This window comes from Nylanderia fulva, unplaced genomic scaffold, assembly GCF_048542155.1.
Source record: "Nylanderia fulva isolate GAGA-0341 unplaced genomic scaffold, ASM4854215v1 Scaffold133, whole genome shotgun sequence".
Classification (NCBI taxonomy): domain Eukaryota; kingdom Metazoa; phylum Arthropoda; class Insecta; order Hymenoptera; family Formicidae; genus Nylanderia; species Nylanderia fulva.
In genome coordinates this window covers 179,744-204,485 of record NW_028189548.1, presented here as the reverse complement: position 1 = coordinate 204,485, position 24,742 = coordinate 179,744, and the positions used below count along the sequence as shown (strand labels likewise).

The 24,742-nt window shown below is 34.8% G+C and overlaps 3 protein-coding genes, 1 non-coding gene and 1 pseudogene across 5 annotated transcripts in view; 3 read left to right on the top strand and 2 right to left on the bottom strand.

The window, feature by feature from the left end:
- Positions 1–2,353: 2,353 nt before the first annotated feature.
- LOC114939270 (uncharacterized) lies at positions 2,354–3,334 on the bottom strand. Its single transcript, XM_029313544.2, has one exon. It carries the CDS (start codon positions 3,332–3,334, stop codon positions 2,354–2,356), a length of 981 nt encoding a protein of 326 aa, XP_029169377.1.
- A 3,919-nt stretch (positions 3,335–7,253) lies between these two features.
- LOC114930415 (5S ribosomal RNA) lies at positions 7,254–7,372 on the bottom strand. The gene has a single exon (XR_003819463.1). It is a non-coding gene; the product is annotated as a 5S ribosomal RNA (ribosomal RNA).
- Positions 7,373–8,600: 1,228 nt separating this feature from the next.
- On the top strand, positions 8,601–8,719 carry LOC114930416 (5S ribosomal RNA; annotated as a pseudogene).
- Positions 8,720–9,273: 554 nt separating this feature from the next.
- LOC146724422 (protein GVQW3-like) lies at positions 9,274–10,629 on the top strand. Its single transcript, XM_085479910.1, has 2 exons — positions 9,274–9,376; positions 9,445–10,629. The coding sequence occupies exon 2, from the start codon at positions 9,464–9,466 to the stop codon at positions 10,133–10,135; it is 672 nt and encodes a 223-aa protein (XP_085336036.1). The 5' UTR covers positions 9,274–9,376; positions 9,445–9,463; the 3' UTR covers positions 10,136–10,629.
- A 1,465-nt stretch (positions 10,630–12,094) lies between these two features.
- The window catches only part of Mob2 (MOB kinase activator 2), a 40,670-nt gene continuing 28,022 nt past the window's right edge, over positions 12,095–24,742 (top strand). Inside the window, exons 1-2 of one of the 2 annotated variants that reach the window (XM_085479931.1) lie at positions 12,095–12,335; positions 12,480–12,904. The gene's annotated coding sequence lies outside the window, so the exon portion shown is untranslated. Of the gene's footprint in view, positions 12,905–24,742 lie in introns of both variants that reach the window. The other variant, XM_085479930.1, reaches the window with a different exon arrangement.

Sequence of the window (24,742 nt, the reverse complement as noted above, 5' to 3'; positions counted from 1 at the left end):
AACGGCACGCCGAATCTACTTATCCAGCCGTGGTAGAATGTCCTTGCGACTGTCTCTGCTTCCTGGTTCTCCATGGGAAACGCCTCCGGCCAGCGCGTGAATCGGTCGATGCAGGTCAAACAATATCTGTTGCCGTCTGATATCGGCATGACAATGATGTCCACGTGCACATGTTCGAATCTCTGGCTTGGTAGCTCGAAAATTCCTCTCGGCGATTTTACGTGTCGTGTAACTTTTGCTCGCTGGCACTCGATGCATGCGCGAGCCCAAGTGCTGCAATCCTTTTTTATAGACGGCCAGACGTAACGTTGTGTCACCATCTTCACCGTCGCTCGTATCCCCGGGTGTGCAAGTCCGTGTAGTATATTAAATGCGGCCCTCCGAAAAGGCCTTGTCAGAAATGGTCTCGGAATCTTCGTTGTTGTATCGCACAATACTGTCGTGCCTGCGCCTGGAATCTCTATTTTTTCCAATCTTAATCCGCTCGTGCCCTCGATGTACTCGTTGCACTCCGCATCGTCCTCCTGCGATCTCGCGAGTGCCTCGTAGTCCAGCGGTGTTTTCACTTCCTCGATGCGCGATAGCGTGTCCGCCACCACGTTCTCTTCTCCTCTCACGTGTCGTACGTCCGTCGTAAATTGCCCGACAAAATCAAGATGCCGAAATTGTCGCGGCGTGCATTTTTCCGGTTTTCTCTGAAATGCATACGTGAGAGGTTTGTGGTCCGTGTAAATTGTGAAGGTCCGTGCCTCGACCATGTGGCGGAAATATTTTATTGCCAAGTAGATCGCCAAAAGCTCCCGATCAAACGCGCTGTACTTGGCTTCCGTCGGGCTTAATTTTTTCGAAAAGAAGCCCAGCGGTTCCCAATCCTTTTCCGCTCGCTGCTGCAGTACGGCCCCCACGCTGCTGTCCGATGCGTCCGTAAATAGAGCGAGCTCCGCGTTCACCTTCGGGTGCGATATCAAGGTAGCTCGCATCAGGCTACTTTTCGCGTCCTTGAAAGCCTGTCTTGCTGCCGGCGTCCACTTGACGAGCGCTTTTCCTCTAACATCGCCATGAAGTAATTCATTTAATGGCGCCTGAATTTCCGCGGCTCTTGGCAGACATCTCCTGTAGAAATTGATCATGCCAAGATACCGCCTCAGCTCCTTCGCTGTCCTCGGCTCCTGGAACTCCTCGATCGCCCGTACGCGCGCCGGCAATGGTCGCGTGCCGTGTCCGCTCACCTCGTATCCGAGGAATTCGACTTCCGCTTGTCCGAACACGCACTTTCCCGGATTAATTACGACGCCGTATGTCTGAAGACGCTCAAACAATATTTTCAGATGTTCGCTGTGCTCTTCGGCCGTCGTTGACGCGATCAGTATGTCGTCAATGTACGCGTAGCAAAAGTCAAGTCCTCGTAGGACCTCGTCGATAAACCGCTGGAAAGTCTGAGCCGCGTTCCTTAATCCGAACGACATAAACGGGAACTCAAACATGCCGAACGGCGTAGTGATCGCGGTCTTCGGAATATCGCTTTCCGCCACCGGTATCTGGTGGTACGCGCGCACTAGGTCGATCGTCGAGAACACCCGCTTGTCTCTAAGCTCCATCGCGAAGTCCTGAATGTGCCGGACCGGGTACCGATCCGGGATCGTCCGCGCATTCAACGAGCGATAGTCACCGCACGGTCGCCACTCTTCACCTTTCTTCGGCACCATATGCAGCGGGGACGCCCAACTACTCTTCGACGGTCTCACGATTCCGAGCTCCATCATTTTTTCAAACTCTTTTCGCGCCGCGGTCAATTTATCCGGCGCAAGTCTCCGCGGTCTGCACACTACCGGCGGCCCCGGGGTCGTTTCAATAAAATGTTTCGTGTTATGTCGCACCTCTTTCGGGCGCCCGTCAGGTCGTACGATGTCCGGATAACGCGTCAAAAGTCTGTGATACGGCGTCACTCCCGTCACTGTTCGGACACTCGGTATTCCGCACTGCGCGCTACGTCCCCCGGCTACGAGTCCCGTCGCCTGATCGACTAGCCGACGATTCCGCAAGTCCACCAGGAGTCCGTAATACGATAGAAAGTCCGCGCCGATAATCGGTCTCGACACATCTGCGAGTACGAATCGCCACGTGAAATTTCTCCGTAGTCCGAGATTTAAAGTTAAAGTCTCGGTTCCGTACGTATGGATCACCGTTCCATTCGCTGCGGATAATTCGTACGTCGATTGTTGCCGCGGCCCACGCACCATCCTGCGAGGAAATACGCACAGGTCTGCGCCCGTATCCACGAGGAAGTCAATTCGCGTGTCGCGGTCAGTAACGAATAGACGGCGCGAATCCTGGCCTTGATCACCGGCCGTCATCAGTGTCGGGCCATCGCGTTTCCCTGCGGCTGTCCGGCACACGGGGGTTCACATCTTCGCGCGTCCGGTCCGAATCTCCAGTGGAAGTAGCACAAATTGTTCGACGCGTGACCACGGACACGAGAGCGCGATCGCGAACGCTCCCGCCTGCGACGACCACCGCCGTCGCTCCGGCGAGGTTCTCGCTCTCCTAGTGCCTCGATGCATTTTCGTAAGCCGGTCATTTGCTCAGCGAACTCCTGCTGCATGGCCATACGCATTTGCGTCATCTGGACGTTGATTCTCGCTTCCAACGCAGCTATGCCGTTTACTTCGGCACCCGCGAATGCCGTCGGCCGAGCCGCTTCCGCGACGTGCACCGCGGGCGCTCTCGTTGCCTCTACGATCGCATCCGCCATATCCGCGAGCGTCTCCAGCGTATCTCCTACGCGCGTTACGAGATGCGGCTGCAAATAAACCGGTAGTCGACTTAACCAAATGGTTCGCAGGACTTCATCCCCGACAACATTACCGGCGAGACCTCGAAGGTGCCGCAAAAATTGTGACGGTTTGCGGTCGCCTATCTCCTCATGCTCCAGGAGCCGACGCGTCTTGTGCTCCTGCGACAAGCTCAATCTCTTTATCAGCTCGCATCTTAAAGTTTCGTACGCGCGTTCCGCTGGCGGGTTCATTATAATATCGCGTACTTCCATCGCGTGTCGTGGACCGATCGCCGTCAATACGTAACCGAACTTGGTCGCGTCCGTAATAATTCCAGCGGCCTGGAAGCTCCGATCTATGATGTTGAACCATAATTCCGGATCTCCGGAAGTAAATTCTGGCATTCTCATGCCTACGCGATTTACCTCGGCGCCCGCCATGAACAGGCAAGGTCGTTCTGCTCCTTGTTGCGACGTCCCTGGCACAGGCAGTGCATCTCGTCTCGGCTGCTCGATTTGTATCAGCGGAGAGGCAGCTCCATCGTCGCGTGTCAGCACCATTCCGTCACTTTTTAAAAAATTCACTTCAAGATCTGTATCACGATTCGCGGCAATGTCAATGTCCACAGCACTTCGCGTCACCCAGATCACGTCGGGGTCACCACTTTGGGTTTATCATTTGATTTTAAATGCGTGCGTGCGCGAATGCGTGAATTCGGTAATTATTACTGTCCTTTCAATATCGCGAATCGGGAGAGGATAATTCAGACGGAATTATTATCAGGTGTTAAACTGTATATGGTCTTTACTAGGATTTATTTGAGACACCGAGATTACAATTAGTTCTCTCCACCGAGATAAAACATCTATCGCGGACGCGAGTCTAAATCTATCTGCCTCTCGAGGCCGCGCATTGTCTTCGTTCTCTCGATTTTTCCACGACCTTATTTTTATTTTTCGGTTATTAGTCTCTCTATTATTCTCCGGTACTTTCGCTTTTTTCTATTTACAGCAATCAAAATTTCCTTTAGTCATGTCAGACGCTTACTTGTTTATTTATTCTTTTGTATCACCGGTCGCGATATCCTTAACATTCGTTACTTGTTATATATTTTTATTTCGTACTTTTATTTTATATATATTTTACTTTGTAATATTTTATGCTTGTGGCATTTATTGCCACAAGTTTCTCTATTTAGGGCTTTATGCCAACAAACATTTCGTTTATACCGAGTAGTCAATAAGTTTCTCTATTTAGGCTTTATGCCAACAATCATTTTGTTTACTTGTTTCTTTTTGAATAAACCAAAGCATTGTTAATAAGGAATAAGCGAGTCTGAATCTCCCCCTTCCTCCCGAATCCTGGAACCGGCGAGCCGATCCGCGGCGTCGGGAAAGGTGAACCGTTATACAAATAGAAACGGAATTACACTAAATAATTATATACAGCAGAATAACGTAACAATTATGTATACTAATGAACCTACACACATACCAAACAATGGTGGTACTCCCACCACAATAGACATAGTTATAAATAAGCAAGTTAATAACCATACCGACATAAATGTACTTCATGAACTAGATTCGGATCACAATCCAATATATTTCACTCTTTTAAAACAAAACTTGACAGATACGAGACATAAAATATTTGATTTTAAAAACACTGACTGGTCTAAATTTAGATCTATTCTAGACAAACATATAAATATTAATAATAAAATAAAAGATCATACAGAGTTAGATATCGAGGTAAACAAATTAACAGAAGTAATACAAAAAGCGCAACAACTAACGACAAAAATAATTACAAGAACAAATCATATAACAAACTTACCTGATACTATTCTAGATCAAATAAGATATAAAAACAAAATTAGGAAAATATGGCAAAAAACAAGATTGAACAAAAATAGAACCTTACTAAATAAAATATCACGTAAAATCAGGGAGGAAATAGTAAAATACAGAAATGACATTTGGAATAATAAATTACAAAAATTAAGTGCAAAAAATAATTCTATCTGGAAAATGACTAAATCATTAAAGAAATCTTATGAATCTATTGCTACCTTAACCAATAACAATATAACAGCATTAACAGATATTCAAAAAGCTAACATGTTAGCAGAACACTACGAACAGATACATACACACGTAACAAACAATGACAATGAGCAAGATAAAATAGTAGAAAAAATTAATTCTTACCTAATTAAGAACACAGATGACAATCAATGGTTTAAATGTTTAACTTCTCCAAAAGAAATATGGGAACAAATTAAATATTTGAATGCACATAAAGCTCCTGGCCCAGACAAAATACAAAATATAATCCGAAAAAATTTGTCGAGAAAAGCAATTGTACAATTAACGTACATAATGAATTCAATCTTTAAATTGGCATATTTTCCTCAAAAATGGAAAACTGCGTATATAATACCAATCCATAAATCAGGTAAAAATAAAACTACCAATTAGCTACAGACCGATAAGCCTCTTAGCCACGTTAAGCAAAGTAGTGGAAAAAATAATATTAATAAGACTACAAAAGCATGCCGAAAATAACAAACTCACAAATGAGCATCAATTTGGTTTTAGGAAAAAACGTAACACAGTACAACAAATAGTAAGAATAGTAAATGACATACGAGTAAATTATAATAAAGATAACGTAACGGTGATGTTACTCTTAGATATAGAAAAAGCCTTTGATAAAATTTGGATGAATGGTTTGTTATATAAAATGTTGGAACAAAAATACCCGTTTTATATGATCAAGCTAATACATTCATATATAAACAATAGAACATTTCGAGTAACAATAAACAATAGTAAATCTAGAAAGAAAATAATTAGGGCAGGTGTACCTCAAGGCTCAGTTCTCGGTCCGATATTATTTAATATATTTTTAAATGATATGCCAGAATTTCCTAAAACCAATTTAGCAATGTTCGCTGATGACACGGCAATTTACGCACACTCTTTTAGCGCAGTAGTAGCGACAAAACAAATACAAATACATATAAATATTCTTGAACATTACTACAAATTATGGAAAATATCACTCAATGCAGATAAAACAGAAGCAATTATTTTTACTAGAAAACACAAAAACACGAATTTTTACACCGATTACACTGTATAAACAACCAATTCAAATTAAAAGTTCGGTAAAATATCTCGGCATGCACTTGGACAGTAGTTTGACATATAAAGTTCACATAAGCAAATCAATTCAAAGAGCATATGGGACTATGAGACAATTATATTCATTTATGGCTAAAAACTCTAAATTAAGTATTACAAATAAAAGACTCATATATGTAGTAATCTTGAGACCGATATTGTTATATGCGGCTCCAGTCTGGTGCTCGGCAGCGCCCACAAATATTAAACTGTTACAATCATATCAAAATAAATGCCTGCGATTAATATTAAACAAAGACAGATATGAAAAAATCAAAAACTTACATGAACTTTCAAATAAAAGTCTAATACAAAACCACATTGACGAAATCGGTTCAAGATTCTACACAGAACAAATAAATAAATTAAAAGTAAAAGTTCTCGTCTGATCACTGAAGTTAAGCAACGTTGGGCATGATTAGTACTTAGATGGGTGGTGACCGTCTGAGAACACCATGTACCGTTGGCACCTTCTTCTTTTTTCTTCTTTTTTTGGCTAATTCAAAATCTTAAAAGAAACATAAAACATTTTTTATATATTGTTTGGAGTTTGACAAGTAAAAGTTATCGCATATCGATTAATCTTATATTTCGGCATTAAAGTTTTTGATCATTGTATTTATATATCACGTCTTTGTATAGCCAATTATTTCAGCGTGACAAATATATTATTTTCGAGTCTCGTTTTGTTACGGTGCCGCGACCGTGACATTCCTTGTTGTTTTTCGCTGCCGATCAGCTGGCGATCAGTTTCCGATCAGCTGATTCGCACTCCAAGTGCCGTAAGAAGCTGAAGGTTAAGCCATAAGGCAGGAACTTCAATTTATATTGTAACATACATCTCAGCTAAATGATTTTCATTTATTGAATATGTAACTCAACCAAACTGAATAAAGCTCTATTAAAAGTAAAGTAAGTTCTCGTCTGATCACTGAAGTTAAGCAACGTTGGGCATGGTTAGTACTTAGATGGATGACCGCTTGGGAACACCATGTACCGTTGGCACCTTCTTTTTTCTTCTTTTTTTTGCTAATTCAAAATCTTAAAATAATAAAAATTTTCCCTAGAAGTAAGAGTCTGGAGAATGTTCTAATTTTTAATTCAAAAGAAAATAGCATCCAAAGTAAATTCAAAAAACAGTGAACAATAATGGAAATTGTCTTATCTTTTAGTAAATAAAAATTTTTATAATATATAAAATTGATTTATCACAAATAATATATATGAAAAAATGTTTTATGTTTGTTTAAGATTTTGAATTAGCAAAAAAAAAGAAGAAAAAAGAAGGTGTCAACGGTACATGGTGTTCCCAAGCGGTCACCCATCTAAGTACTAACCATGCCCAACGTTGCTTAACTTCAGTGATCGGACGAGAACTGGTGTGTTCAACGGGGTATGACTGTTGACAATGGTAAAATCTTTAATTAATAAAAAAATAGTCACTTGAAAATTTTAAAAGTATTGTAAATAAAATAGTTCCTTTATTGTCATTATAATTTAAGTATACATAATTTGAAACAAAAAAAATAAATATTATTTTCTGTAATAAAAAAATCCTAAAGCCGTCTATTTTACCAATAAAACGCGAAATTGAGAATTTGACTATATATTAATCATTTTATTAACTATACATACCCCAGACAGCACAAAATTTTATGATAACGATTCATAAGTATTTATAAATATATATATTTTTTAAAATATTATATAAATATTTTGAAAATGTTTTATAAAAACCTTTTATTTAACATATTATTAAAATAGATTAAAATATTCAATATAATATATTTATGGTATAAATAAAGATAAATATTTATATAGATATATTATTTTGTAAATATTTTTTAACTAAACTGTTAGTTTTTTCATTTATCGCTATGTGATGTATATCTTTCTCATAATTGATTTTCATTGTAAGAATTATATAAGACTGACAAAAACGGAAATTAATAAAATTAAAAGTCATAAAATTATTTATTCTATTTTTGAACTACATTCTACAATAGGGGTTGTATAGATTTACACGAGCCGTCTATTTTATTGATTTAATTAATATTGAATATTAAAAATTAAATATTAAATATTAATATTTAAAATATTAAAAATAGTATTAAATATTAATATTGAGAGAATATAAATTAAATATGAGAAAAATATACATCACATAGCGATAAATGAAAAAACTAACAATTTTAGTTAAAAAATATTTACAAAATAATATATCTATATAAATATTTATCTTTATACATACCATAAATATATTATATTAAATATTTTAATTTATTTTAATAATATGTTAAATAAAAGGTTTTTATAAAACATTTTCAAAATATTTATCTTATATTTTAAAAAAATATATATTTAGAAATATTTATGAATCTTTATCATAAAATTCTGTGCTCTCTGGGGTATGTATAGTTAGTAAAATGATTAATATATAGTCAAATTCTTAATTTCGCGTTTTATTGGTAAAACAGACGGCTTTAGGATCTCTTTATTATCAATAATAATATTTATTCTTTGTTTCAAATGTATGTATATTTAAATTATAATGGCAATAAAGGAACTATTTTATTTACAATACTCTTAAAATTTTCAAGTGACTATTTCTTCAGTAATTAAAGATTTTACCATTGTCAACAGTCATACCCCGTTGAACACACCATTTCTCGTCTGATCACTGAAATTAAGCAACGTTGGGCATGGTTAGTACTTAGATGGGTGACCGCTTGGGAACATCATGTACCGTTGGCACCTTTTTTTTTCTTCTTTTTTTTGCTAATTCAAAATCTTAAAAGAAACATAAAACATTTTTTTATATATTATTTGTGATATATCAATTTTATATATTATAAAAATTTTTGTTTATTAAAAGATAAGACAATTTCCATTAATGTTTACTGTTTTTTGAATTCACTATGGATGCCATTTTCTTTTGAACTAAAAATTAGAACATTCCCCAGACTCTTACTTCTAGGGACTCTAATCCATATATATATATAGGCTGCGTTCGGAAACTATACACACTCGGTGTGGTTTCATGATTTCAATGGAAAAGTGAAGGGGATACAGTGTGTTCTCAGGTGTAAAGTGTTTCCGAATGGATGTGTATATTTGTACGCATTTTGTGTACAAATATATATATATATATATTTATGTAAATATTTATATATTTATATATTTATATTTATATATTTATATTATATTTTATATATATAGGTCCTTGAATAAGTTCTCGCTGTTTTTTAAAAAATGGCGTAGCGGCACTCTGTGCATGGAATTTCGTACGGAAACGCATCAGCTAGGGTTTGTCCGGAAAGTAATGCGTCGCATTTTTTTGTGACGCGACTATACATCGCAGAGCGATGGGACCGGTTGGGGAGGAAGGGGGGTACCCTTAGCTTTCCAACGGTAGGTCGCTCAATTGTTTCCATGCGCTTGGAGGGTTAGGACGGCTTATTCTGTGAACCTCTGCTTAGTGGTCGCGTCGAACTTGTGATGGAGAGAACGATAGAGCAACGCTATGCGATAAAGTTTTGCGTGAAGCTGGACAAGACGCCGCTGGAAACTTTTGAAATGCTCAAGAAAGTTTTCGGGGACGATTGCCTTTCCAAATCGCAGTCAAACAGATGGCACAAGATGTTTAGAGAAGGTCGGAAGGAGGTCGCCGACGAGGCCCGCGCAGGACGCCCGTCAACATCGCGAACGGACGACAATGTGACTCGTGTGCGCCAATTATTGAATTCAGACCGTCGAATGAATGTTCGCTTAATGTCGGAATTATTGAACTTGCCGAAAACGATTGTTCACGAGATTGTATCGGAAGACTTGGCCATGCGGAAGATTTGCGCAAAACTTGTGCCCAGAGTGTTGACCGATGCGCAAAAGCAACACCGAGTGGAAGTTTGTGAAGAACTCAAGCAACTCTGTGCAGATAAGCCGCAGCCGCCCTACAGTCCCGACTTGGCCCCGGCGGACTTTTTTTTATTTCCTCGGCTGAAAAGGGAGCTCAAAGGACAACAGCTCGAGTCGGTTGACAACGTACAAGCTACTTCGACGGCCTCCCTGAACAGCATCCCAGTCAAGGAGTTCCAGAAATCTTATGACGCATGGAAATCGCGTTGGCAAAAATGTATTGACGCAGAAGGGTCATACTTCGAACAATTTTAAGTTGTTTTACCTATGCGATCAATAAATTCTTTTTTAAAAAAATGCGACGCATTACTTTCCGGACAAACCCTGTAAGTAGTACTATATGTAACCTCAAATTCTAGTAGATACAGTTTACCACAGTGTCAACCACGTGTTTAATTACCTATTGCGAAAATGTCTACTTTTGTGCCAAATAAAGTGTTTTTGCGGGGAATTTTATTGCACTGCTTTATTCAAAAGAAATCTGCAGCTGAAGCACACAGAATTCTTGTTGAAACATATGGTGACAATGCTCTGTCGAATACGACATGCAGAGACTGGTTTAGGCACTTTAAAAATAATGACTTTGACCTTGAAGATAAAGAACGTTCTGGAGCACCGACAAAGTTTGAAGACGAAGAATTGGAGATCATTGCTTGATCAAGATCGGGCGACGGACAATACTTTGAGTAAAGTTATTGTAAGCCTTATATTTTAAATAAATGTTTTTTTTTAACAAAAAAACAGCGAGAACTTATTCAAGGACCTATTTATATATATTGAACAATTATATTCTCGCTTGAATCAAATAACGGGAAATCATTATTCATTGCGGCTTGATCTATCCTTTTATTAAAGTAATATTTTGCTGATTAAGGGTCGGCAGAAGGCCCGGTGAAGACGCCTATCGGCCGGCCTGGAATTACGGATCCCCCCCCCCCCCGCTTTAGCGGGGAGCGCACACTTTTGCATAAGCGCATAAGCATATAAATTCAACCAATCGAATTTCTTATGCATACGTTTATAGATCAATCAAGATTCTTAAGCGGGGAGCACACACTCTTGCATAAGCGCATAAGCATATGCATAAGAGCCATTCTACAATAGGTTGCAAATATTTTCCGTTGCTAGTTGACAATTGCCCATTGACCAATGAAAGTGAAGCAACATGTCAGTTGATTGGTTAATTCGCAACATATATATACACACATATGTGCATAAGCATATATACAATTTTTAAAAAGTGGGTGTATTTTAGCCTTGCTACGTTACTGCCTTCTGCTACGGAAGGCCAGGGTATCGATTCTGTAACTTTTTTTAAAGTGAAAATGTGAAAAGTGAAAAATTCTCGCCAATCACGCATTGATTTTAAAAAGAAATTGATGTGTAATTGGCGGAAATTTTTCATTTTTCACGTTTTTACTTTAGAAAAAGTTACAGAATCGATACCCAGAAAGCATTTTCAGGCCGCATCTCGCGTATACCGGCACGGTAGAGGAACAAGGAGAACACGTCATTATCGGTCCTTGTCTTTCTACGGTGCGTCCGCGTGAGCAATGCAATGGTGTATGTACGTGTATAGACATGTACCACTACATAAAACCCGAGAATTAGTTTCTCAGCATTGGCAACACTGAAACCGAAGTTTCGCGTTGTCACCGCGCGAGGTCTTCAACATCAATTCGGAGTCTGGCTGGACGATCTGTCGACTCTTAAACCAATTAAAGAAACGTACATGTTTTGGCTGGACGACCTGTCGACCCTTAAACCAATTAAATAAACGTATATGTTTTGACTGTACGAGTCTTTTTCAATACATAGAATTTTGCGAAACATCTCTTTTTTTTAAAATTTAACAAGACTCTGTAATATAAATATAAATATAAATTGAGAGCAAAACATCCCTTTTTTTAAAGAATTTAACAAAGCTCTGTAATATAAATATAAATATAAATTGAGAGTGTCAAACAGGCAATAATAATCCATTTTTTTTACTAGAATCCCTTTTTTTTTTACTAGAATCCTTTTTTTCTAGAATCTCAATAATAGAAATTATTTTTGACTATCAAAAAAATATTATTTCGCTATAAAAAACTAAAAAAACATAACAAACATATTTTCTATTCTATAGTTGGTAGCATTGGATAAAAATTCACTAGAACCGCTACGCCAGCGCTACCTACGGGCGATCGCCGAGAACTCTAGTCGGGAAGGACGCATGCGCGCCGCTATCTGTCAAGCGATCAGCTGTGCGCGTCTCTCGCACGTAATCTCGCGCGTAACAAACGGGGGTGCGCGTCTCTCCCGCGTCGTTTCTCTCGCGTTATCGCGAAAGAAGTTCGTTGGCGCGTAGCCTCGCGCTCCGGTAAAATCCTAAATTCCCGCGGACACGAGTAGGCGATCTCGAAGAGAGGCCCTCTCCAGGAAGTTCGGATCGTCCGTGTGATCATACTTGCACGTACGCGTATATATATACACACACACACACACACACACACACACACACACACACACACGCACACACGCACACACACACACACACACACACACACACACACACACACACACACACACACACACACATTTACGGGCCGCGTCTCAGTTCTCGCATAGCTATGCGTCGTCTCAGCGGCCAGCGGGGCATGACGGGAACAGGTGACAATAGAGCAGCGCCATGTTAGATTTCACGAGATCGCGAAACGCGCGCCGCTGCTGCTGCTGCCGCCGCCGCCGCCGCCGCTGCTGCTGCTGTAGCTGCTGCTGCTGCTGCCGCCGCCGCCGCTGCCGCTGCCGCTAGTTGCCTACTACCGTGTGTTGACTACTACTACCACTACCAACTACCACTACTACTACCGTGGTGATACTAGTAAAAAGAAGTGAGAGAAAGGGAAGGAGGAGCGACTCGCGCTTGTTTTTCTCGGTTGTCGCGCGCGCTGTTTTCCTCTCGCGACGGTGATCCACACGAAAATCATCCAAGCTGGATAGGTTACCCGAGTATCTCCGCGATACCGTGGACTGGTTTATGGGGTAAGTCTCGTCTTGTCTCTCTCTCTCTTTCTCGCGCGCGGTCGGAGAATAAGGGAGACACTTTCTCCTTTCTTTTTTCCTCCCTTTTCATTTTTCTTCTCCGACCCGAAGACTCCGACTCGTCCGGCGTGCGCGAAGGTTAACCTCCAACCTGCCTGCGTTAACCTGCCTGCGAACGAGCAAGTCAGCGCGCACCGTCACGCCATGCGCTCGTCCCGCGATTATCCGCGCGCCAGACTTCTTTTTTATTTTTCTTTTATTTATTTTTTTTTCTTCATTTTACCTCCTAGTCGAGGAGAAAGTCAAGTGTCGGCAAGGAATCGGTTTCAGGATTTCCTCGTCGACGAAAACCGTCCTCGTCATCGTCGCCTCGAGTGACGCATGCACGACCTACAGGGTGCTGAAAAATTACGTATATGTATGTACTATAGTGTCTCTTGAAAATTCTCTCTCCCCCCTCGGAAGTCCAAAGTTCATCTGTTTTTTCGAACAAGAAAATTTCATCGAGAATTTTTCTCTTTTAAACAAGATGTCACACCGAAAATATACAAGTAGATCTTGTTTTGGAAACCATTTTTCTTCAGCAAAAATATTAGGGCATCAATAATTTTCGAGCGATTGAAAATAAAGGCTTTTTCGCAAACTAAACCTTGTGGAGATAAAATACTAACAAAACCATATTCTCCAATTAATTTCAAGTAGAGTTTACTTTAATAAAATTTTAATTTAACGTATAGGTATAAAGATACACGATAGCAAAAATTGAGAACATGCAAAAAATGATGGCCTTTCTCGACATTTTTTGTCAAACACCCTGTATATACGCTTCCGATTTTTAATTTATTAATTTTATTCTCCAAACGATCCTCATTAAATATCTGATCAATAAACAATTTTTTGTTAACTTAAATTTTTCAAATATCTATTGTAAAGTGAGAAACCCCCATTTTTCTTTAATTAAGCGAAGAATAAGAAGTTTTCATTTATTTACATCTACAAAATTTCCGAATAGTCGTTCATTTTTTATGGAAAAACAATTTTTCAGGTTCAGATATTCGAGAGCATCTTTTTCTGTATTTTCGAATCCTTCAAAGAATGTCATTGCAGTTCACATTTTATCATCATTCTACACATCATGCTTTTTTTATTCAGAATAAATAATACAATTTTTCAACAACAATACATAAGAAATATTACACGAATACATCTATTCGTCGATCGAATTAATTAACAAGTTCTAATTATATTTTTAACATTACCGCCAAATGTTTTTTTATTGTTAATGCCTTACATTTACTATTTAATTAATCTGTATTTTCTATAATATAGAGTATAGTATAGTATCTAATCCTAATTTTTTAAATCTAATTAATAATTTAATAAATTTTAATTTAATTAAACTTATTAATTTTAATTTAATTAAATTTAATTAATTTATAAATTATTATATTTTATCGTAAATAACAATTTTTATTAACGATCGATCTTATTACTCGCTCGGTTTCAGTGAACGATTTTACAAAATCAGTCGCGAGCAGATAATAGGCTTAGTTAAATAAGAGTTTGGTTATAGCGATTCATTCTTTTCTCTCTCCGACTGTCTCTCACAGGAGAAACCATTTTAATGACGGATTCTCTTCAGCGACTTCTCTTCCTCGGCGAAAGTTTCAGCGACGGTTATATTACGGTTAATCTTAAAGAACGAGAGTTCATCAGTTGAGGACTATAAACAGATAACAATATGTCAATTTTAAGTTTTTTTTTCGATTTTTAAAATTTGAGACTTAATATTAGACAGGGTGTAACTGAAAAAATCATCAGATTCATGACAAATTTGGAAACGATTTTTTCCCAAGCGAAAATGTCGAAGGAGGTCAGCATTTTTTGCACGTTCCCAATTTTCGCTATCTTTGTATTCTTTGTAAGCCTTAAATTAAAATTCTATCAAAGTAAACTCTATTTGAAATTGACTGGAAAAAATGTAGTTTTGTTAATATTTTTATTCCAAAATTTAATTTGTGAGAATCTCTTCTTTTTCAATCATTGCTAGCTTGAAAATTATTCGTACCTCGACATTTTCACGGAGGAAAAATCGTCTCCAAATTGACCCAAAGAAGTCGATGATGTATATATTTGTTCGGTTACACCCTGTATATACATATAAGAATATTTAAAGCAAATAAAAAAGACGTACTACATCAAATATAGCGCTCGATTTGATTTTTTATAAAAGAGAGAGAGAGAGAGAGAGAGAGAGAGAGAGAGAGAGAGAGAGAGAGAGAGAGAGAGAGAGAGAGAGAGATTTCATGTTTATCAACAATATAGTACTAACTAACTGTGATAACGGCGGATGCGGCAAACCGCAATCAATTGTTTGTTTTGATTAAGTCGATATGTACAATATTGTATATATGTATATATATGTGGAGCATTCCATGTCAAGTGAGCCACTTTTATTACAAAAAAGCGATCTTTTTTTCATTTTTAACACCTAAATATTCCTACACTAAAACCTAGAAACTACAGAACGTTATCTATTACGGTTTAAAAATGGCATCTCATTTTATCTCGTGCTTAACTTCATTAACAGGAAAGACGAAAAGGCTTTCCATGTATAAATTGCATATAACTCAGAATTTTTGGTCGAAATTCGAGCTCAGATTTTCAAAGTTCAAAATCCACGGCAAATCCATTTTGTGCGATTTTAGTTGTGTCATATTGTTAAACACATTTGATATATCAAGATAGAAAGAGGTGCCATTTTTAAAAGATAACATTCCGGAACTTTTAGGTTTTAGTGCAGAGATGCTAATAGGATAAAATGTAGCTAATAATTATTTTTTATTATTTTATTATTTTCAGTACACTTGATAAGGAGCAAAATTATGGTTGAAATTTATTATAACTAAAGAATTGCCAATTTGATTGAGAAATATTTATTCCTTTAATTTTTTGACTGGCGATAATAAAGAATCCAATCGGTAATTTTTTATTACGTTTTGTAAAGTGAAAAAAATCGCAATCTTGAGAATTTACATTTTAATACACAGATAGTGCGATACATAGTTGAATAAACGAGTTTAGTCATTTTCCGGATTGGTATATCGATAGGAAATTTTCCGGAATTTACGACGAGAGATTCCTTAGACTCATCTAAAGCTGGAGAAAGAAAGTGTATATTTAATCACGTTCAGCGAGTTAATCGAAGTTAGCGTGGGCCTTTTAGGGTTAATTGTATAGACAGTCTCGATTTACTTACAATTAGTGTTAGACTATTTAGAGATCTTCTTTTTGCTTTTTACAGATTTGCGTAAATCTGTAATACAAAGTTTCCTTTAATAAACTCAAGCATCGGGGTTAATTGATCATCAGGAAAAAATTGGCGAAATTGTTTCGATTTTGTAATTTTCTAGGCTCCACGAATTTGCTTGCTGCTAATTCTTCGTCAATATTTTACGAGAATATTTTTACCACGGCTAATTATATAAATGTAAAATTAATTACAAAAATTATAATAATAGTAATAAAATTTTAATAGTATCTTCGATATTTTCGAGATTATTACAGCGTAATATTTTGTTGCTATTATTACATTTTATTTTTGCAATATTATTTTTTTTTCTTAATTTATAATTTTTATTTTATAACACACACACAACTGATTATTATTATTGTCATTACTGACTTTTCTATCGCTTACTAATGAGAAGTATATTAATTCAGTATTTAAATTTAAAAATGATAATATTTTCGCGAGAAGAGAAAGAAATCTCTTTTGAAATCCCGGCTAGAAATTAATAATTATTAAAATGTATTCAGGTCACATGTAGTTAGCTAATGAAAATATTACTTATTTTCGTATCTCATACTCTATTCTTCGCTACGTATGTCTGATATTAAGTGTACAATAACGCATACAATGTTAACAAAGGCGATACCGAGTACAGAACGGAGTCACATTTATCGGACACGCGAATTGCTCGTGTAACGTGGAAGAATTGACGTTACAATTACCATCGAATCGACGATGGAACAATGATCCTCCGGTTTTTCATTCGAGAGACACCGCAAGCTATTTTCCGGAGTTTCGCGAGCAGCTTCTTTATACGAGAGCGGGAGAGATTTATGCATAAAGTTTTCCCACAACCACCTATTTTATACATAGAATTTGCACGCTGAATTCTTCTATTCACCACGACGAAAATATATGCAGCCACGAATGATTATTACACTGGTCAATAAAAGAAACTTTTGTTTAGCTGTGCCAAAGATGTTTGAATGAATTTAGGGTGTTTTGGGGATCCAAAAAAGAACAATTTTCTTGAACTGGCTCTAGTTTTTGAGATAATGGACACTCAAATTACGATTTTGTCCTAAATACGATTTGTAACACTGTTGACATATGCAGCAGAGTTTAGTCTGCCTTTTTATTTCTTTAATATTGTTCTTATCTTCAACGTGATCCTGATGACTTACATAAGAAAAGATCGTACAAATAGCATTTTTCTTTGCGTTAATTGTGATTATCTGAATCAGCTGACTTTGTTTTTGTGTTATTTTACTGAATATAACGTCATTAGTTATTGCATATACAGGGTGTCCCAGAATTATCCACACAGCATAAAACTCAACAGAAATGTTGCAGAAACGTTTCAAAGTTTCAAAAAGGTTTCAAGTAACATTGAAACGTCATTATAACATCTAAGAAACATAACATAGAAAACGTAACATTTGAAACGTTTATGTAATCTTTCATAAACATATTTGTGACAAAATAGCGGACATTTTCACGTAATTAAGACGTATATGAAACATTTTTGAATAAATTTTGCGAAGGTCTCTGAAATGTTTTGTGCTGTGTGGGTAGCGAATCATCAGTTATTGGATTTTCTAAGTTATTTAAAGATCATTTTTCTTCAGCGAAAATGTTGATGGAGATGTCGTCATTTTTGCTATCACGTATTTTTGTAACTAAGCCTTAAATTAATATTCTATTAAAGTAAACTCTATTTAAAATTAATGAAAGAATGTGGTTTTTTTTTAATATTTTATTTTCACAAAGCGCTTAGTTTGCGAAAAACCTTTTATTTTTAATCGTTCGACATTTTTTCTGAGGAAAAATCATCTCCAAATGATCCCAGAAATCTGCCGTTATCAGGTGATAATTCTGGGACACTGTATATATTTTTGAAATCATTTGAGAATTTCCATACGAAGCTACTGATAATTACATTTTTTTGTTTTTCATGAGGCATTCACATTATCTCAAAAATTAGATTCAATTTAAGTTATCATAAAATCGATATAATTAGCAATAAAATTAATGTTTGGACCAGTATTATGAATGCTATTCTACTTTTACCGGATTTGTGTAAAGTCAAATTTCTTCAGTTCTCAATGAGATATTTCTGCTGCCTTTTCCGAAAAATTGTAATATACGAGATTATTTTATTTACCAATTAATCTCAAATCATCAAGGTTGGGTAGTAAATTAGTTAAAAGTTAAAGAAAAAAGTTAAAAGTTAATAACTTTTAACTTAGCTTAGTTTAAAATTAATTAATTTTTAACTTAAACTAGTTTTTTTTAATTTCAACTTATTAACTTTTTTCCTTAAAAGTTTTTTTATCTTATTGCCATTATTTTTTAAAATAAAATCTTAAACATTGAACAATTAAAATTTTAATAAGAATTAATAAGAGTATTATTCCATGATGTATGTCATTCTTACAAGTATTATGAAATAAATCAAGGTTTCATATAGTATTAGTTTTTATTTTTTTTCATAATTGTAATTACAAAGAAAAAAATACATTCCTATATAAAAAAAATCAAAACTTTTGTTATTTCGTCATTTATTATTTTATATAAATTTAAAGAAATTAACAAATAAAATATTTTTAAAATCGACTTTTTTAGCCTTTCAAATTTTTAGTTAAATTAAAAAATGTTTAACTTATGACATTTTTATTTAATATAAATAATATTATATATATATATATATATATATATATATATATATATAATTTTTTAAATTAAAACTTAATTTTTGATGAACTTAAGTTAATTTAATCTTAACTCAACTTTAACTGACAATAAGTTACTTTGTTTATGCAACTTTTAACATAACTAAATTATTTTTATAAGCCATCAACTTTAACTTAACTTATTGTTAGTTTCAAAAAAGAATTAACTTACTCAATCTTGCAAATCATGTATATTTTTAGAAATGTTTTTCTCTGCTTTTTACGTAAGATTATATAACTTTCGCAAATGACACAGATAAAGTAAATGTGACTATTTTTTTAAAATAATTTGACAACTTTATTTTCTATTATATTTGTAATATATTGTTGAATTTGTTTTATTTATGGTTTAATCATTACTGTGGAGACGTTAAATAATTTATCAACAGTTAAAAATAATCTAATGATTTATATGATAATAATTACAATAGAGAAATATGATCTAAACTTAAAACTGGCGAAAATTGTTAATTTGAATCTTAATTCTAAATTTTAATTTGATTTTTCGATTTTAAAATTGTTTTTCTTTTTAAATAGAAGTTTTTATTATACATTATTCTTACAACTTACAATGAAATTAATTCTCACAGATTTTTATTTTTGCAGTGGATTATATTTCCATTCAATTTTTTCCCTGTAACCACTCTATGCCAGATGGCAGATATTGAACTTTGGTTTACTGATTATCAGGCAACCGCAATTGAGTTTTACCAAGTATGAAAGAATTCTTTTCGTTTTTATCTCTATTTATTTTTTATATTGAATTATCATCTCTTCTCATACTTACTCATATTCTCTTGTTTTCTTTTTATAATCTTATAAATTTCTTATATTCTTCTCCTATTCTTCTTTTCTCATACTTCTCATGATTTTTATATTCTTTCTATACTTTTCTTCTGCTTTTAATAATGGAAACAGATGAGTCGATCAACTTTCGAACAAATGATGATAATTCACATTTGACACGCATTTCTTTCAATGATAATATCGCTTTAGTTTAAAGATTGCCGGCTTCTCTGACCGAACGCTTTTCTCTGGACTTGTGATTTAATTAGTGGTATTTGCTATCAGCGTCAAACGTCATTAATAAGCATAAACATATAAGCACGTTGTTGCGTCTTTTAAATCGTTATCGTATCCCCGGTTTTTAAAGAATTTTCAGAAAGCACGCGCATTGAATGTGTATTATGAAAATTTTATATATAAACTCTATGATTATTAAAAAAACAATACTTTTAAGTAAATTCGAACTCTTTATACTTCAACAAACCAGAACAGTATTTCCAAGTACATTCGAACTTGGTATATGTTCAAATCTTTTATCAGTACTTATGAGAAATTCTAGGGGAGGATGAATGGATGTATGAATTAGAGTATTTACTTGTAAAAGATTTGATTTTTATAGAAAATACTTAGTACTATATTGAACTTTGGGAGACTGTACTCGGTCTAAAATTTAAATTTATTTGTTCTAGATTCTAGATTCTTTGCAAGTACAATATATAAAATATTATTTTTCATGAGTATCATTCGAATCCTAGAAAATGAAACTTGATCATTGAATTCTACTTAGACTTTTAAGTACACTTGAGCTCGATCTTATCCTTACTTACAGCATCATACAGAGCGTTTCGCGTTAATTTATTTGGCTGAAAATGGCGACTCTCGAGTGTCTCGGGCGAGCAAAGTCTGTTCGCTGGCGCGAAACCGAACCGAGTTGATGACTCACCTCACCTCACCTCGATCTTTCGCGGTACGATTGGCTTCCTCATGATGATTCACGCATGGTTGCGCGTTCACTAAAACGCCGTGACGTGACGTTTCCAGAGCGACGTGTCGTGCAATTGTCTTCTCGAGCTCAAAGAACTTTAAGCTTGGTCCACACAATAGATGATTTAAGTCCTAAGAAAGCCTTAAGAAAGGTCACAATTTCTTAAGGTTTAGGGCTTAAATTATTTATTGGACTAGGGTTTACAATTAGAGAAAGTATCGAGACGGTTGTAAATCGATAGCGAACAGTGTGTTTGATATTTCCGAGTAGAACATAAGTTGTTCAACTGCTCGATCGCTTGATTATTCCAAAATTAAACAACAAACTGACGGGTTAATAATAGTAGTATTAATATAGTGAGTGATGCTAATACAGTCCTTGACGACACTTAGATCATGGTGATCCATTATATCTCCTCACTCTAGTAGTTAACTATGTTTAGATCCAAACCTGGACCCTAACATCAGGTTTAATAGATGATCCCTTGCTCTTTGTAGATCCTGGGATTTCAGGAACATGCGTCTCCAGATTAACGTAAATTAGATTTATTTCATAACATATATTAGGGATATTTCTAATGTTTAAAAGCAAAAAATAAGCCTTATAAATTTTTTTCGAACAAATTGTGATTTCGAAGATTTTCTTCTCTGTTTTGCTCGAGATCGCGTAATTTCAAGGTTACTCAAAAGATCTGTTTATAATCCGCACGTTCTGTGCGATGTTAAACTTCTCGATTTATATAATTCATTCGGTGCTTGTCGAACGATGGCGTGATTCGGTAAATTTAAATCCGTTTGACGAATGGAGGAAGATTGTTTACATGTGACGTGAGTCATGAAAACATTCTGTCCCACGTGGGTGGTTAATCAAGGTAATCATTGCCTGAAAATTATGACAAACGATACCGTAATGCACTCTTCTTCCTTAATGAAGAATCAATACTAGAAGTAAATACTAAGTTTCCGAACTATCGTATTTTTTAATATTTGTTTGAACATTTGTTATCTGATATACGTATAAGTCATTCAGCAGAAAGAATTAATTTACGACACAGAAAAACATATATATTACATGAGAATAAGAATATCTCTATCAAAAGATGCGTCAATAATAAATTGTGAATATTTTTTTAAAATCATTAAATTAATTTTGTATACAAAATTTGACGGGTTTCTTTATATATTGCATAATATTATTAAAGGAAATTGATGGACATCTGTTTTGTCAAATTTTATATATAAATTTAAATTCGATTCGTATCGATATTCGTATGATCAGATAACAAGCAGCAGTGTGAACAACCAATAAATGATAAATAAATTAAATATAACTACAATGCCACAATGGCGTAAGCTATCGAGTGAATTTGACGTATACGTGCATGATTCATTATTCATTTTTACGTTCGAGAATATCGAGCTTTGTTATGTCAATCCATTTTATTCTGTTCTCATTCACATTTTAATTATTCAATAATATCGAGTATTTATTGAACAGAACAATTAATATCAACTTAATTTCTAGAGTTTTAAGAATATTTGAGTACATTTTATTTTATTGGCAATAATAATAATATTAATCGTGTAATATTATTTACAGTTAAAGCTTGCTAAATTAAAATCACATAATAAATAATCACAGAATTATACCTAAATTATTTTATAATGAACCGGGAACTCAAGAATCCGTCTGTAAATTTTACATCTCGATTTATCTGTACAACGTTTGCTCTCTTGTTGCAATCGATAGTTTGTGCTTTTTAAAAGAGACAGAATTCTTTTGTAATTTATGCGATATCATAAATTTTTCAAAATCTAGCGAAAAATTATATGAAAAGTCTCGGAGAAGACAAACAGAGAACGCTTGACATCTCAGTTTGTTTGAGATAATTCTTTTGATTGAACGACTCATGCGATGTTTCTTTAAACCGCATTAAAAATCAAAACTGCTCTTAATAATTTATGTTTCTTTGAAACGATTACAGCTTTATATATGTATGTATATACATATCTTCTTCTATACATAACTTTTCAATTATTTCACATATTGTCGCGCGCAAAAAGTTTATCAAAGTAAAACAGTTATAAAGTCGGTGTGTCGTTTTATCGTGCAAATATTTACATTCTGTTAATTATAGTCGTCGCAACATTATATTATCGCAAAACACTTTAATGTTTGCGGTTCTCTGTAAATTCTAAGTAAATCTTAACATACATATTCTACAAAATAAATGTTTGTTTATTTCTTTGGAATTAATCGCAAAGTTGAATGTATTCTCATTTTATAAGGGATTATTTAATGGAACACTATGAGCACTATATACTTATACAATTACTTGAATGAAGCATTATTAATATAATATAATTTAAATAAAAATATAATCTGAATTTTATAATTATATTATATTTATAATTTCTTTTAATTAGGAATATTTTTTTGACGAATTTTGAGGAATATATTTTACAATTTCTAAAAATGAGATAAAATTGAGACACTCTAAGAATATTATAGTATACGAGATTAAGATAGCTTAAGACACCGTCATAAACCTCTTAAGCCCTTCTAAGAAGACGAGAACATGTTTTCAGAGAATGTTATCTTAAATATATCTAGACATTTTAATTTTAATATACTTTTGTACTTTTTTGTTTCTTCAAGTGTCATTAAACTTATTATTAATAAAGATTTCAAAATAGTGTTTATTTAAATTACTAGAATCGCTAATGCAACATGGAAAAAAATTAGCCATCATAATAATTTTAGCTGTCCCTATATTACAACTTAAAATTTAATTATTGTGCCTAAATTTTATGGCAACTAATATTTTGTAGTAACGGAAAATAAAAATATTAGCTGTCATAGCTAAAATTTAGGCATAACTAAATTTCAGGTATAATCAAGGATAAAATTTAGTTGTGATGCCTAATTTTTTTCCGTGATTATATTAGTAATTATATTAGTAATTTAAATGAACATTATTTTTGAAATTTGATGATTTAGCTATGAATGCTATAATGGCTAATTTTTACTTTCCGTGAAGACAAGAACGTCTTTTATTTAAACAGCCACCCACTTTGTTTCACGATAACACCCACTTTATCGTCAGTTTTTACGATGGTGGTGGAGCTCTGCCAATCGCCTGCTATTTTTTCCGAGCAAACACAGTTTTATCGCGTTTATCATAAGATACCATTTTGTTACCGTGAGACTTTTTACTATGCACGCGGAAAAATCACGATAAAGTTAGGTTACCTTATTTACTTAGAACCTAACCTAACCCCTAAGGTTAGGTTTTACGAGACACATGCTTAGGGTTAAATTATCCTAATTATTTAGGACTTAAATCTAGGTCTTTCTAATTACTTAAGATCTAGTCTTAGGTCCTAAATAAATAGGATAACTAATTTTAGTATCTAGTTAAGTTTTATATCGTTGATCAGTGCAAGGTAAACATTATTACGATAAGTGAATATCTCTTCAAAGACAAAATTAATATTCATTTACTTGCAAGGTGATTTTTTATCGGCATATTTTTTTATTTCAATCTCCTAGTCATTAAGATGTTTGATCAGAATGAGAGTTGAAAAGTTACAAAGAACAAGATATTTAATTAAAGTCTTGAATAGGAAAAACTTCCAATTGACTTTCAATCGGTTAGAGAATCTCACATCTCTGTAAAGTTTAACGACTCATTTTAAAATTGCGTGAAATATTAGAAAATATATGATGTTTCATTATTCGAAGCCATATTAAATTGAAATTTAAATTGCTTAATATTTTAATGGAAACAATTTTCTCTTTATACTTTTCTAATCGAATCTAGCTTTGCGTCTATTAACATTTCTGCACTAAACCTTAATTTATTGCCCTCGAAGAAGAAGAGTTAATTCAATAAGAGGAAGAGAGATAATAAATTGTCGAATAATAACGCGCGTCACAATTAAACATCGTGTTCCTATGATACAACTATATCTATATGCTGCACCCATAAAAGATATACATTATCCTAACAGCACGCATATCCCAAAGACGTTCGGAGAACA